The sequence below is a fragment of the Myotis davidii genome, unplaced genomic scaffold (assembly GCF_000327345.1).
Source record: "Myotis davidii unplaced genomic scaffold, ASM32734v1 scaffold62, whole genome shotgun sequence".
In the NCBI taxonomy this organism is placed as follows: domain Eukaryota; kingdom Metazoa; phylum Chordata; class Mammalia; order Chiroptera; family Vespertilionidae; genus Myotis; species Myotis davidii.
Genome location: NW_006295180.1, coordinates 4,209,789 through 4,226,173, shown reverse-complemented (window position 1 = coordinate 4,226,173; position 16,385 = coordinate 4,209,789). Strand labels below are relative to the sequence as shown.

Genomic DNA, 16,385 nt, shown 5'->3' with positions numbered 1-16,385 from the left:
ATACACACATATACATATGTGTGTGTGTATATATATATATATATGTATATATATATAGTACATTAGCAAGATACACAGGATGACAGTAAAAGCAGAGACCCTTCTCATGTCCCTACAGAATCACACCATAGAAGTGGCTGAGGAAGTCTCCGTTATGATAAAACAAGGGTTAGACTAGACCAGGTCTTAATGAGAGCAGATGTCATCTGTAAGGAAGGAATGAGCAAGCGCCTGAAGGAAAATAAATGATGATGTAAAGAAGGCTTGTCTTCAGTGCTCCCCCTGCTCCATTTCTCTTTAGAGATCAGTCTCCCTGACTTGGAACCTCAAACCCCATACGCTGTCCTTGGGTAACCGTCTAGCCCTTCACCTGCAGGCAACCATCATTCTCCAGGCTATTCCGCACGTGCTTTTCCTCTTAATCAAAATGTATTCATTCTGCGTCCCATTGTACCAATGTGCTTTCCATGCTAGGCCACATGAACTCTAACTTGATCACCACTGTTGTTAATAGGATTCCAGGATTTAAGATGAGAGAGTATCTTAAACGAGATAGGGAGTCTCACATTGGGAATATCGACTTTTAGGAGAGCAGGAAGATATTTGGTGAGGAAGCTTATAGAAAAGAAGCTGGAAGTATCCTTGAGGCCGTCTGTAAGTATTTTCTGTATGTTCTCATGCTGCTGGGTCAGGCCTTGTGGGGGATATAGACAACTCAACATGACCATGGCCTCAAGGAATTTGCCGTTAAGCAGGGTGGGATGGGGAATCTAGGATTCCAAGCACGTGCATCCACCACTTTAAATAACGGTATTTTATTATGGTAGGTATTATCATATGACTTCAAGGCTCAGAAAAGTCAACTATTTTCCCCAAGTTCTATATAAATTGTGAGTGTGGAGTCAGGATTTGGATTCACATCTGGTTGGCTTTTGAAGCTTATGCTCTTCCAGCATTCCGTACTCTTATGGAAACAGAAGCCGAGAGGAGAGATAAAGGAGAGAGGGTTGGGATGCTGTGTAGGACTGATGTGGCCTGCGATTGGAGGTGGGGGAAGGGGTGGTGGTTAAATAATATAAGTAGCCCAGGGTCTGAGAAGGAAGAAGACACTTTTTAGGAGAACTAGGAAGTGGTGTTCCAATAAGTTCTGAAGCCATGAAGAACAACATATTTATTCCATAGTAGCTGAAAGAAGGAGGTATTTCCAGGTAGAGTTTAAGGAGAGGCTTAGGAGTAGGAAGAAAAGTGTGCTGGCGGCCAAAGCCAGGGACTTGATTCAGGAAATGAAAATTATTCCTTGGGGGCCCCCTTCTCTTTTGCCTCATCCTAATTCAACGGAGGAAGGGAGACCCAACGCAGGAGAGGGTTCCCTCTTGGGGACAGGAACTGAGCAAACCCAGCTTCCTCACAGGCCTGCCAGAGCCACAGCCTCAGGAGGGTGTTCAGGGCTGCGAACTTCTCAGAAGTCCCCAATGGCACAGGTTGTCAACTTCCGGGGGGATGGTGAGGGAGCCAGGTGGTTGTGTTTTCTTTTGGAAATCCTGGCCAGTTTCCATTTACATAACACAGCTTAACCCACAGGGGCAGGAGCCAGGAGGCAGGTTCTGTCCCTTTTTTTCCTCTCCGAGACACGGAAACCTTTATTTTCTCCCCATAGCGCAAACCAGTGCTGTTAAATAATATTGGATAATTGCACCTGTCGTCCTCCCCATATTGTGTTGAGGAAAAATAATTGCTGGTTTTCTGCCTTGCAGTTTAGCTGTGACTCTGTCATTTGACTCCGAGCATGTCATTTTCTCCCATTTTAGACTGTGTATAGTCAAGCTCTATGAAAGGACTCACCGATAGCGGCCCCGCGTGTGTGAGTGGGCGCAGGCCTCATTCAGCAACGATTTCTAATTTATACAGCATTGAAAATCCACAGCTATAAATAAACAGTTCTGGCTGGCTTTGCTGCCTACTCAAATGCTTTATTAAAAAAAAAAAAAAAAAAAAAAAAGAACTGCCAACTGCATGAGAAAGGAGAGCAATGTCTGGATGTGGATTCTAGTTTCTGACTCTTGGCCCTCTGAGGGGACACACCAGGCTAGGGATGGGAGACCTGGCCTCACCTCGCTCCTTCCTCGACCCTCCTCGTTCCCCCCCGCCCCCCGCCCCACACACACTCCCCATGTGCAGGCGTAACGTGTTTGGGGATTATTATAGTATATGAAACTGACTTCCTGTTATGACAAGTATGGCGAGGAGGTGCAGAGGAGCTGGAAATAGCTTGAGAAATGTATGACTCTTTTGGGAGGTGGGTGGGTAGAGCTAATGTTTTGTTTAGGTAAACAAGATAAATCTCCCCAAATTCAAAATTCATGTCACATGTGAGACAGGCCTCCAGAACATGCATAGGGGGATGGAGCAGTGAGGTCCCTGAGGCAGGGGGGCCGCTCCTCCCTCTACCTGCATGCATGGGTGAGAGTTTCCACCAAGTTGGGGACCCCTGATCTTTTTTTATTTGTCCAGCCTTGCAGATATAGATACATTTTTGCTTTTTTAAATAAAGGCTTTCAGATGACCATTTATTGCTTTGCTCTGTGATAAAAAGGAAGGTTGGCTCAGGAATCAACCATCTTTGTGGCCTTGGCCCAGTCTTTTCCCTTCTCTGAACCTAGTGCTGAACTGGAGTCAGCTTGTACAGGCTTACAAGGACCAAGCGTTGGTTCATATCTCTTCCCAACTCTGCATTCAGTGACCTGTTGGTAGCTTGAAAAAGGCCATGGTAGAGTATTTACACCAGGAAAATGGGCAAACACTATTAAAAAAAAAAACCTTAAAATTTTTTCCAGATAGTTGTGGTTTTTTTTCTTCTTTAAGAATAGTTGATTGATTTTTAGAAAAAGAGGAAGGAAGAGGGAGAGAGACATTGATGTGAGAGCACAACATCAATCGGCTGCCTCCTGCATACCCACCACTGGAGATGAGGCCCGAAACCCCTGGCATATGCCCTTGACTGGGAATCAAACTGGCAACCTCCTGGTGCACAGGACAATAGCCAACCAACTGAGCCACACTAGCCAGGGCTAGAAAGTTGATTTTAAAACATTTATCAGGATACCAATATCAGAAACTCAGTATATTCACTTGTAAAATGAGAACAATAATGCATTTTCTACTTAAGATTTTTGTGAGGATAAAATGAGATCATGGAGGTGATGTGGTTGTAAATTACATGACATGATACAAATATTATTGCTGGATACATGCACCCCTTTGTTCATAGCAGCACAATTTACAATAGCTAAGATTTGGAAACAGCCTAAATGCCCATCAGCAGATGAGTGGATTAGAAAACTGTGGTACATCTACACAATGGAATACTACACAGCAATAAAAAAGAAGGAATTCTTACTATTTGCAACAGCATGGATGGAACTGGAGAGTATTATGCCAAGTGAAATAAGCCAGTCAGTGAAAGATAAATACCACATGATCTCACTCATTTGTGGATACTAAAGAACATTATAAACTGATGAACAAAAAATAGATACAGAGGCAAAGAAGCACCAAAGAGACTGTCAAACTACAGCAGGAGGGCAGGGGAGGGTTGGAGGTGGGTGGTAAGAGATCAACCAAAGGACTTGTATGCATGCATATAAGCATAACCAATGGATACAAGATACTGGGACGTGGGGGTGAAGGCATGTGCTGGGGGATAGGGAAGACCAGGGGGAAGGTCAATGGGCGGGGGGAAGAGACATATGTACTACTATTTGTAATCCTTTAAACAATAAAATAAAATTTAAAAAAATATTATTGCTGGTATGTAATCATTTGTATGTTTTTTACACACTAATAGCTTAACACAGCCTGATATGGGCACTGCATACCCTTTAATGAATGTTTAATCAGTGTTCTTCATGGGTGTTTTGTTGCTTCTCTTTTTCAAAGCTACAGTAGTACCAAGGAAGCATTGTGTGCTCAATGGGAAATGAATCTGAGGTAGTTCTGGTGTTGGAATAGATACTGCACAATGGCCAGTCATGTAGCAATCAAGGCTTAATTTGGTCCTAGGGACAGTAAAGCCACAAATAGAAATCTGCAGGCTCATTCTAGCCAAGAGCTTACTATGACTGTGAGAAGTATGCAGCCAGAGTCATCTTTAGGGTGTGGAAAATTTGGGTGATCCCCTGCAGGCTTCAGATTTGGGGAATTTCCACTGTGACAACTGCTCTGGGCTCCTGCTGAGACCAGGTGCTTGGAGCAGTCAAGAAGCAGCAGGTACCAGAAAAGAGGGGCTGTCCCAGCTCAATCCAGAAGGACTTGAGGCTCCTATTTATATGAGAGTAGAGGAGTAGGGATCAGGCAGGTTTACTGGTGTCTGTCCTAGTCTTCCCTTCTACTGCTGCCTTACTGTATAGTCTGCTCTCTTCCCTAACCCTGCAAGACCACTCTAGGTATTTTTGGGGTATTTCTGGAGTTGGAACAGATATTGCACAGTGGTCAGTTATGTAGCAATCAAGATTTAATTTGGTCCTAGCCACAGTGTTACCAGGTTTTACCCATTTTTACCAAATTTCTCCTGTATCGTGTTTGGTTGGGAAGCTCAAGTACAATTTATTCTGGTGCGCACACCCCAACGCCCCTGGGCCTTTGACACACCAATAAACTTGACTATCTTTACCCACCACATATTTCTTTACAAAAACAGACCTGGAAAATTCCATTAGGAAAATCGAAGCAGGGTTCATGAATGTGCTTGCTGACAATCAGCTTTGATAAATCATAAACTAACTTAGCAAAGTACTTTGTACCAAAGCAATCTCAGCAGTCCTCATAATCATATCACTTCCCACTTAGACTGTTCCCCAAGTAAAATGTACAACATTTATTTGACAAGTTAATCAATGCTTGAACGGAAGAGATTTTGACAATGTCATTATGTTCAGTGTTTATACTTGCCCTGGATGCTTGCTCACAAGGGGGAAAGGTTTCCTAATATTTTTATAACTGATTTTCTCATTTCCCCAAATAATTTGCCATTATACCATACCAGGTAGAATCTCCCTACACTTCTGTCTAGATTGAGGGGGAAAAATAGATGAGAAATCCATGAAAATAACTAGCTTATGAAAATGCTTGTTTTTAGGAAAGTTGGGATTATTAAAAACATGGCACAGGATTGGAAATTAAAAGATCTGGGAGACAAAAGCTCCTGGCTTAGTTCTGACATGAACTCTTTGGCCTCATGAAGGTAACTTCTCACCTACATTCTCGGCAACCTCTTCTGTAAAGTGAAGATGTTGAATGATCCGAACTTCTTTCTCTGTCTAAACATTCTCTAACTCTGAGTTTATGAGGGGTTTTTTGTGTGTGTGTTTTTTTGTTTTGGGGGGAGGGGGGTTATGGTCAGATTTTGACCACAGACAATACTCTTCAGAGTTCAGACAAAGGTCACAAATTCTGAGACAGCAGGATTTAATTTTGCATGGCCTTTTAAAACCCAAAAGTCCTCAAATTGAGCTACCTGCATAACCCTATTTTTAATTTAAATATTGTTTCCTGTCCTTTTTACTTTCTTATGTTTCTCCACCACCTCCCCACACCAAACAAACAAACAGACAAACAAAAAACCCAAAAGATGGGAAAAGAACACCCTCTTGTGTTTTCTTCCTTTTCAGTTTTTGGAAAACAGCATATAATCACTTCTTCTTCTTTGGCTGCCTCATGTCACCTGTGCAAACAAGAACAGAGAGAGATTTCAGAGTTTCCCTGTAGGTTGAAATTCACCCTGATTTCAGGCAGTGGAAAGTCAAGGACTTTTCCCAAGGCAAAAGGATGTCCTTCAAGGAGTTCTAAAAAAAATACCACCACTATCACAACAGCAAGAAACCACTCTGCTGTCCCCTGTTGGTGCTTAGCTCACAGCCAGCCAGTTGACCAATGATGCCCTTGGACTTCATGTGGTTCTATATATCTAACTTGAGCCACTGATTGCTGTTGCTTTTGGCCACTTGTTCGCAGGGCTGTACACAATCCATCAACAAACTTGGAGACTTTGCATATGGAGACAAAGAGACCATATCAAATTAGAGAGGAAATAAAAGAGTGGATATTCACCTAATTAGGGGTCATTCTGTGACCTCTCACTAAATCAACTTATCAGCCTGGGAATAAAAGTACTTGCATATTGATTAGTTTTTAATAAGCTCATTAAAGGGTCTTTATTCAGCTGAAATTATAGCCTTAGACTACTAGAATGACTTCCATTCACCCAACAAGTTGTTACCTCCATATGTAATGATCATAAATCTTTGCATAAGCTTTGAAACTTTACTAACTCATTATCTTGTCTATTGGCAAATGCTACCAATCCTACTTTGAAAATTTTTTCAACTCAGTCTCCTTCTGGAAGTTAGAGCCCTGTTCGATCTGGGTCTGTAGGACCACAGCAGCCTCATGCTCCTAATTTCAGACTTTAGTTTTTAAACCATGACTCCCCTCACCCCCTTAAATTATATCCCTAACAGTAACCTCTAAATCTTTTCCTAATTTATGTCACTGGAACTCCTCTTCTCAGAGGCTTTAGTGACTGATAACTTGAAGTCCTGCTGTGACCCAGTCATCACACTGATTTTCTAGGACAGCCAGCTCCTAATCACAACAGCTCTCATGGCCATCGTGCATTCATGTCTCTCTACATTCTTAAGGACAGTCCTCGTCCTTGTTCTTGTCATCCTCATTAGTTCAAACCACTTCCAGTCACTCCAGCAAAGCCTTACAAATTTATCCAGCTTTACAGGGTTCATGTTCTTTTCATTTATGCTTCTACTTATTATTTATTTTTTATGTAAATTTTCTCCTCCCCAATTAGGTCATCTATATTAGGTCTATAAGTACAAACACCATCTCTTTTCTGAAGTACATACTTTGGGCCGTTAATGAATAATTTTTTCAGCTAAATAACACATTTATTTCCTCACGTTCAAGAGCTTGGCCAATATAAACTTTTCAAATTTGTTTCCCTTGTAGTCATTCTGAGGGCTCCTAAAGCTTTCATTTCCCATGTTGTTTACCAACCCCCAGTGCTTTGAGTCTAACTATAATCATAACCTCACTCCTTCAACCCCAGGTACCAAGGATTGGAGACTCCACCTCCATTTAAGAAACACACAGAACATGAAGGCTTAGAGAGACGCAGCAGAAGCAGGAGTGGAAATAGTGGTGGGAATTCCTCTGGGGGAAGAGAGCAGGTGGCTCCTTCCACTGGACCAGAGTCTCCCAAATCCAACTCCAAGCAGCTGGATGGAGCACAAAGGAATTCTCACAAACCCACCACTGTGCTAGAGAAGGCACGGGCCCCAAAAGTGTGGAGTTCCAGTAGTCATTTCATTCTGTAGAGACTTACATGATGTGAATATAACAGAAACAATGTTTTCTTTTTGTTTCTACAAGTAAGGGTGGGCCCTTAGTCTTGCATTCTCATGGGGCTGAGCAGTTTCTAGGCTTCTTCAGAATTCCTCTCTTACCATGTTTCCATAGTGCCAGAGATAAGGAGACTGTTGACTTAATAATAGATCATATAATCTTACCCAAACAAAGTTCACAAAATGGATTTCAAACTTTGAATTCCCAACATAATTGGGAAATTACGTTGTTTGTTATCACCCTTTTCTTCATTGATGGGAGTTTTCTGAGTGGAGCAGTTCCTAGTTGGCAGTTAGGGAGTTAGGTCCAGTCCTGACTTTAGTCCTTTCTTTACCCTCATTAGATAGTACCAAGGAGTGGAGATATTTTAGGCCAAACATTTAATGTTCTTCTTCTGCAAGATCCAAACATTTTCTACTGGCATGGGAAAGGAACCATTCTTTTAGTAAATATCACTATGGGTAGTATATGTAATTATACATCTTATTATTCCAGTAGTCAGGACATTGGCTAAGTAAAAATAATACTGTTGACAAAGATTTACACCTATGTATCTACAACCACAAAAGCTACTGCTAGACTTCAAATTGAACATTCGAAGAATATTTGCCTAGTTTCAGTAGGTTGGCTTGGAAAAGGGCAAGAAGGCAGATGGTTAGGGGGATATGAGGTGTTAGGGGAATGAGATTTGAGCACCAAGGATTACCATCACAGTGCAAAAGTAGCAGGAAGCAGGTGGAGCTGAGGACTGGCTGGAGAGACTTTAAACGTAAGGAGGCAGAGGAAGAGGGATAAGGAATAGTCTAGAGTGGACTGCTTAGGGAGAATAAGTTAGAACAAGAAAGACAAAAAAAGCTTTAGAAATACCTAAAGAGTAATCTCATGATAATATCCTTTTGTTATGAAATGATCAGGGACAACATGCAAGGCAGACTTTATAAATGATTTCTTCATGGATAAAACCAAGAAGGTAGACTATATGGCCTTTAAACAGCTTTTATCAATGAAAATCTCCTTTAAAAACAAACAAAAACCCCCACAAATTGCTCAAGAGCAAATAGTATTAAAGAAAGGTTTTAATGTCATTCTGCCCAAGACACCATCACCATGTCACTTGGCCAGATTGGAATTTTCAGCTCCTAAACCAGCCGTGGGCAAACTACGGCCCGTTTGAAATGAATAAAACTAAAAAAGAAAAAGAAGACCGTACCCTTTTATGTAATGATGTTTACTTTGAATTTATATTAGTTCACACAAACACTCCATCCATGCTTTTGTTCCGGCCCTCCGGTCCAGTTTAAGAACCCATTGTGGCCCTCAAGTCAAAAAGTTTGCCCACCCCTGTGACCTAAACTATACTTAGAAGGGAAAGGATCTGTGGTCTCAGGCCTTGGAACATATCCCTCAAGGATGTAAGGAGCATGGTCATGGGCTTCCAAGCCAAAATGGCAGGTCTCCCATATGTAATGGGTGTGGCCAGAGCGGCAGCCAGCTTATTGTCCAGGACTCCCAACTGGGCCATACTGGGCCTCAGGATTTCAGAAGCAGAGATTCCAACAATTCTAGCTTGAATTAGCTTGATCTCCTATTTCACTCATTAAGTTCTTCAGGAACTGCACCATTCCTGTCAATTTGCATTCAGTGAGGTGGTTGTTACTTTTAATTGTGTTGGCTGGGGAAATAGGTAATTTATGAAAAAAATAGAAGGGGAGGATTGGAACATCTACATAGACAAGAAGGTTTCTGATTTTTGCTGGAGGAGAATGAGATTAACAGCAATAGTGACCAACTCTATGTGCCAGGCCCTGTTCTTGGCCCTTGACACTACCCAAGCCATTTAGAGTTCTCCAGGATCCTAGGAGGTGGGTACTAATATTCTCTCCACGATGCTCAAGAGAAAACTGAAATAAAAAGACATCAAGTCTTTTTGCAGTGTCACAGGTCTGTGAGTGGTAAGAACAAAATAGGAACCCAGGCAGCCTAGGCAGAACTTTTCCCTAACCAGTGCTTCCCACCACGTCACCAATGCACTCCTTTGAATTTCTGTTCTCATTCAAGGATTCTCAGACTGTGAAAGGAGGTGAGAAAGTAGGGTTAGCCCTGGATTTGGACAGAGTAGGTGGCTACTTAGGAAGTGTTCCCATAGATCCAGAACAGAAGGTTTGGAGAGGAACCCAAGTTAGAGGATCCACACAATTGACTATCCAAGCCTAGACAATGCTATACTATGTGGCCATTGGCACAGCAGGCATTAACCAGAACCCAACTGAGATGTGCAGCTGCCCTCATTAGAGGTCATATAATGGTATTGACACAAGTCATATAGTAGAGGGAAGCCTTAGAGTGTTTTAAGCCCACTAGGACCTGGGAACATGTGTTTGTACAGATAGCTCTGTTTAGTTTTATACAATTTAAAAGTGTTCACTGCCATTGGAATTTTAAGTGATCTACTCTTTTAATGTCTATTCAACCATTTGTAATTAAGATCTGTTCTGAATTTAACACATTACGATCCTATTCTGATGCCATCTAGCATGAATGAGTTTTCACTCATTTGATTTTTAAGGGGTTAAAATCTAGAGAGAGGAGAGACGCAGTAGTCTCTATCCATTTACAATAGTTTATCCCTCATATAAACATTCACATATGCACATGTAAATGAAGGCCCACATGGTGATGCTGGCCTGTTTGCTCATTGGGACCTAATTGTAGTGAAAAATTGGAGATAGTACTTAAACAACAAGGCTTATTAAAAAGAGCTTGGTGTTGAAAATAATGACTCAATAATATCAAATATTGTGAAAATTTCGTTTTTAATTCAATGCATGTTTCAAAGTGACTGTTTAAAAATTTAAAAATTAATTGTTATTGAACTAAATGCATTTGATTAAAAAAGTTATTGTTCTCTAAGCTCAATATTTTTTTTATCTGCACATTTTTATCTGCCAAATTTTAGATGGGCTTTTTTCTTTCTTTCTTCCTTCCTTTCTTTCTTCCTTTCTTTTCTTTTCTTTTCTTTTATAAAGATAGATTGGGAAAGGCATCAGAAATCTTTATCCTGATTTTCAAGGAGCCAAAATAAGTTCGAATTAGCTATCAACAAATTTGAAATGTCAACATATTTTTTTTCCTGGAGTTTCCTGTAATTTGGAGTCCTGCTTTTGGAATTAATTTTTAGTATTCCATTTTTTAAGTGCTTTCAAGGAGATTATTACCTTTGGGAGTTTCTTAACCAGTTAAATTCTTCACAAGTAGAAAACATGTGAAAAAGACAAATTGCTTATCCAGGATCCCAATAGCATCTCAGAAACATACTCTTTTGTACTGAGCCTTCTGAAACTGCTGTGGCTTTTTTTCATACATGGCTGATGTTTTCACACCAGTTCATAAATTGGGTGGAAGATGCCACTTCTATTTTGATAGAACAGAATGGCATGTGGGTGTGTGACGTGGGGGACTGTTTGTGACTCTTTCCTTCCTTACATACAAAATCAGGGTAGAGTGCCCGTACTTCTCTTTGGGTAGGAAAAAAATCATGGGTATTGTGCAATTTGACTTTTTGGTGGTGAATTTTCCAACAAAATAATATTTTGGGCATTGGGGTGGTGGGAGAAGCAGGGAGGAGAATTAAACTTTCCATTTTAAAATCAACTAAGTTAAGATTATTTTTTCTTATGAAGAAGCAACATGGTTCTACCCACCTATAATTAGAAAGCTTAGCTTGCTGACATATTCACATTGCTCAAGACCCTGTCTAAATGAGAATTTCAATCTCAAGTACAGGATGTGATCTTATCTGGTAAATGCTTCACTAAAGGTTGAAAAGCAACCTAATGGGAAAGGGATGGGAACTCATCCTGGAAGGCACGCTGAGGTTGGAAGAGCTTAAAGGGTCATTTCCTTCAAACCAAACCAAAGCAAAACAAACAACAAAAAACCTTGACATTTAAACATATTGTATCTTTCAAGCCCTTACCTAAGGGAGGAAGACCCTGAATCCATTTTTCATGCCAGGCATGGTGACACCTTGCTCTCTGGGTCCTAAATTCTCTAAAGATAATTTCTAGCCTTAAAATTTATGGGAGGAGGGGAGATAATTTGGTGGGGTTCTTTGAGGAAGTATGAACTTCCCCCAGGCTTTTCCTTTGCTTATCTTTTTTAAAAAAATATATTTTATTGATTTTTTACAGAGAGGAAGGGAGAGGGATAGAGTTTGAAACATTGATGAGAGAGAAACATCGATCAGCTGCCTCCTGCACAAACCCCCAGTGGGGATGTGCCTGCAACCAAGGTACATGCCCTTGACCGGAATCGAACCCGGGACCCTTCAGTCCGTAGGCCGACGCTCTATCCACTGAGCCAAACCTGTCAGGGCTCCTTTGCTTATCTTGATAAGACCCATCTGAGTCTTTGGCAAAGTCATCAAGGTCACTGCTTTCTGCTTTGAACTAGTTTCTCTTGTTTCTAGGAGGAATGAAGGGAGGGCAAGGAAGAAGAGTGCAGGTAAAATAGAAATAAACTGACCCCATTGGCAGTGGTTGAGCTTCTCTCCAAGTAGGTAGATGCTGGCAATAAAGATGTAGCTGAGAGAGAAGAAGGCTGCTAGACCCACTGGGCTGAGTTTGGCAAACACAGGATACACCCACGTACCAGTCGCAGAGTAGATCCATAGGACCCTGCAGAAAATGACAAGCCACAATGATTAGGACAATAGGAAGAAAAACTAACTTTCTTTCTTTCTTTCTTTCTTTCTTTCTTCTTTCTTTCTTCCTTCCTTCCTTCCTTCCTTCCTTCCTTCCTTCCTTCCTTCCTTCCTTCCTTCCTTCCTTCCTTCCTTCCTTCCTTCCTTCCTTCCTTCCTTCCTTCCTTCCTTCCTTCCTTCCTTCCTTCCTTCCTTCCTTTCTTTCTTTCTTTCTTTCTTTCTTTCTTCTTTCTTTCTTTCTTTCTTTCTTTCATTTTCTTTAGTGATTAAGGTATTACATATGGGTCCTTAACCCCCCATTGTCCCTCCCTATCTCCCCGCTTATGCCCTAACTCCCCTAGTGTCTGTGTCCATTGGTTATGCTTATATGCATTCATACAAGTCCTTTGGTTGATCTCTCCCTTCCCCCCACCCTCCCCTGCCTTCCCTCTGAGGTTTTATGGTCTGATCTATGCTTCTCTGTCTCTGGATCTGTTTTTGCTCATCAGTTTCTATTGTTCATTATCAATGAATACTAGAGCCCAGGCAAACAAAAAGAACTCATGGGGGATATTTTCCAATAGCTCAGGTGTTCCTAAAACCTACAAAAGTGAGTCTTTTCTAGATAGACTTGATTCAATGAGACGTCCTATTTCATGGGCTGGGCTTGGCTATTTTACCTAATCTATCAAATTCAATGATGGTGAAAAATATGGGAAGACATTGAATACATCATTAGTCAAAGACAATATGGGAGAATATGAGTCATTTTTTTTTCCCTGAGAGGTATAGTCTGCTGAAAATTTGAGCCTACTAAGATGGCACCCATTTGCTGGCTCTCAGCCAGACAGGTGGGCTTTGTATTTCTGTACTTGAGTGACGTGTAGCTTTCTATTAGCTCTCCAAGTCTTTTGAGGTAGGAGGGACAGAGACTGAACATTATTACTCTAACACAATATGCCTGGGGTTTCATTGTCAGCCCTGATTTTACCTCCTGGATATAGCCATGGATAGAGTGTTAAGTAGGAATGGATGGAATTACAGGAGGCTCAGATCTTGCTCAAGTGAGGATAGAATATAAATCATTTCTGTAAGCCAAGAGAGGGAAAAAAATGCTAGGAGGGCAAGATACAATGTCTTAAGTGAAGCCTGAAAATGCAGTTCTCTGAAAATCAACTACACTGGAAGATGCCAAAGTCTGAAATAACTCTTAAAATTAAATATGGGGAGGTTGCCCTCTTAGCGCAGTAGGCAGTGCGTCAGTCTCATAAAATTAAATATGGGGAAGATGATGCATCAGCTACAGTATTTAAGTGGTTAAAGTACAGAATCTGGAACCAGGCTTCCATGATTCAAATCCTATTTTCGCCACCTATTAGTCACATTGCCTTCAACAATTTATTCAACCTCAAAACTTGAAGTTTGTCAAATGCGTGTGGATGAGACAAGAACTAATATCAAGGCCAAGACTAGGATGAGGCAAGGGAGGTACCCATGGTATTAAATTTCAGGGGCCATCTCTGTGCATCAAAGGGCACAGCAGAGTGAAAATGGAACTATGGAATGGGGAAAATGTTGGCAAATCATATATCTGATAAGGAATTAATATCCAGAATATATAAAAAAAACTACAACTCAACAAACAACCTAATTAAAAATGGACATGGGATTTGAATAGATACTTCTCCAAAAAAGATATGTAAATGGCTAACAATCACATGAAAAGATTTGCATTTCCCAATAACATTATTAATCATTTGGGAAATGCAAATCAAAACTGCAATGAGATACCACTTCACACCCATTAGAATGGCTACTATCAAAACAGCAGAAAATATTAAGTGTTGTAGAGGATGTGGAGAAGCTAGAACCCTTGTGCACTATTGATGAGTATGCAAAATGGTATAACTGCTGTGGAAAACAATATGATAGCTGCTCAAAAAATTAAACATAGATTTACTGTATGATCCAGCAATTCCACTTCTGGGTATATACCCAAAAGAATTGAAAGCAAGGACTCAAATTGATACTTGTACACTTATGCTTCTAGCAGTATTACTCACAACAGCTAGAATAAAGAAGCAACCCAGGAGTCCAACTATGGACAGATAAATGAAATGTGGCATATTTACACACAATGGAATATTATTTGGCCTTGAGAAGGAAGGAGATTCTGACACATCCTATAACATGAATGAACCTTGAGAATATTAAGTGAAATAAGCCAGTCACAAAAGGACAAATATTGTATGATTCCACTTATGAGGTACCTAAAGTCATAAATTCATAGAGACACAAAGCAGAATGGTGGTTGCCAGAGGCTGGTTGGGGGAGGGGGAAATGGAGAGTTACTGTTTAATGGGGACAGAATTTTCAGTTTGGGAAGAAAAAAGTTCTGGAGATGGATGGTGGTGATGGCTGCACAACAAGGAGAATGTACTTGATGCCACCAAACTATATACATAAAAATGGTTAAAAATGAAAAATTTTATGTTATGTGTATTTTACCACAATAAAAAGAAAATTTTAAAGAAGGCATCAGGCCTGGCAGTGTGGCTCAGTAGCTGAGCATCAACCTATGAACCAGGAGGTCATGGTTCGATTCCTGGAGGAAAGGAGTGCTGTGAATATCCTTCTAAAACACATGTCAATGGGATGCACATTCACAGGATTCCACTGTTGGAAGGTGTAAGGGGCAAGAAGTAGGTAGCCCCATGGAACTAGGGTTAGGAGTTTGGGCTCAATAGGACATCTGAATATATTCTAATCATTAGAATTAGTTCACTTTGTTTACTTTATATACTTGAAATTTGGGCTTCCTAGTTCCCATGCACATTTACATAAGATAGTCTACAAACAAGGACATTACCCTACAGGCCTGGAAAGTTTCTCTTTATTTACTTCATTTTTGTTTCCTTCAGCATAAAGTTCTGGAAGGAAAGTTTCTGAAGTAAGATAAGGAAGTCTGTACTTTCACAGAAAAAGCACAAAGAAAGTTATAGGTGTATTAACTGACAGTGAGAAAAGTAATGAGAACACAAATAGAATATTAGGCAAGAATGCAGTTGTTTAAGGAAGGGCAGTGAGCAGAGAGGCCTGAGTGAGGAGATGTCACTCATTTGATATTGCTTCTTTATGGCTTGCCTGAATATATGTTCAAAGGAGAGAGAGGGAGAGAGAAATGGAGATGGAGAAAAGCTGGGAGAGAACCGGAAGAGGGGGAGAGGAGGAGGGGCATAAGAGAGAAGAGGAACTGAGAGTAGATCAATACATGAACTGGCCAGCAGGCAGCCTCTCAGTGAAGCGAAAAAAAAATAATTCTAACATTATGGAGAAGAAGGGAGGGAGGGAGGGAGGGAGAAAGGAAGGGAGGGAGGAAGAACTAGCTTAGCAGGTCCAAAACTGAATGTCATTGTTCTCTATCTCAGTTAGTGTCAGTTTTTCCTGAGCCCCAGGTTCGATCCCATCAAATCACATCTAAATGTTTCTCCAGTGCACTCATTTCATGATTTCAGTCTAGGCTCCTTCATCCCACCTGGGTTTCTGTAATTGTCTACTCACTGTGCTTTCTTGCTCCTTTTAATTCACTTTCCACACCCTAGGCCACCAGTAATCCAAAACTCTTTCTAAAAGAGAGATGTGTTCATGGCACACCCCCGATTCCAGTGGATCCCTGCTGCTTTAGGAAAATATCCAAGCTCCTTCACCCAGCCTACCTGGCCTTGCCCTGCCTACCCATCCACTCTCAGATCTGCAGTCCATCCATATTGAATCTCTTTCTGTTTTATTATTATTATTATTATTATTTCTATTTTTTAAATTGATTTCAGAGAGACAGAGAGAGGAAAGATGGAAAGAAATATCAATGATGAGAGATGCTCTGCCTCGTGCACACCCCACATTGGGGATTGAATCTGCAACCCAGGCATGGACCTTGACTGGGAATAGAACCGTGACCTCCTGGATCATAAGTCAACAATCAACCACTGAGCCGTGCCAGAAGGGCCCTCTCTATTTCTTGAACTAACCAAGTTCTGCAGCTTCTAGACCTTTACCCGTGTGCTGTCTCTGCTTGGAACACCTCTGACCTTTTCACCTCCTGGGACATACTTCTCCTTGCTCTGGGTCTGGCTGAATCATACTCATGCCTCAAGGCTCAGCTTAAAATTCAATTTCTCTAGAAAAGATTTCCTGAATATCCTTTAACTCGCTTCTATTAGGTTCTTATGCCACATGCTTCCTCTACCATGAACTTAGCCGTTTTGCTTATTTCCCTCTTTCCCACCAGCCT

General features: G+C 41.0%; 1 protein-coding gene across 2 annotated transcripts in view; it reads right to left on the bottom strand.

Annotated features, from left to right (window-relative positions):
* Positions 1 to 4,492: 4,492 nt before the first annotated feature.
* Positions 4,493 to 16,385, bottom strand: part of ADTRP (androgen-dependent TFPI-regulating protein) — an 85,188-nt gene continuing 73,295 nt past the window's right edge. For both annotated transcript variants that reach the window (XM_015567809.1, XM_006769727.2), the window contains 2 exons: positions 11,938 to 12,089; positions 4,493 to 5,719 (listed from right to left, as the gene is read on the bottom strand). In XM_015567809.1, the coding sequence (XP_015423295.1) occupies positions 5,688 to 5,719; positions 11,938 to 12,089 (184 nt within the window). In that variant the 3' untranslated portion in view covers positions 4,493 to 5,687. The remainder of the gene's footprint in view (positions 5,720 to 11,937; positions 12,090 to 16,385) is intronic.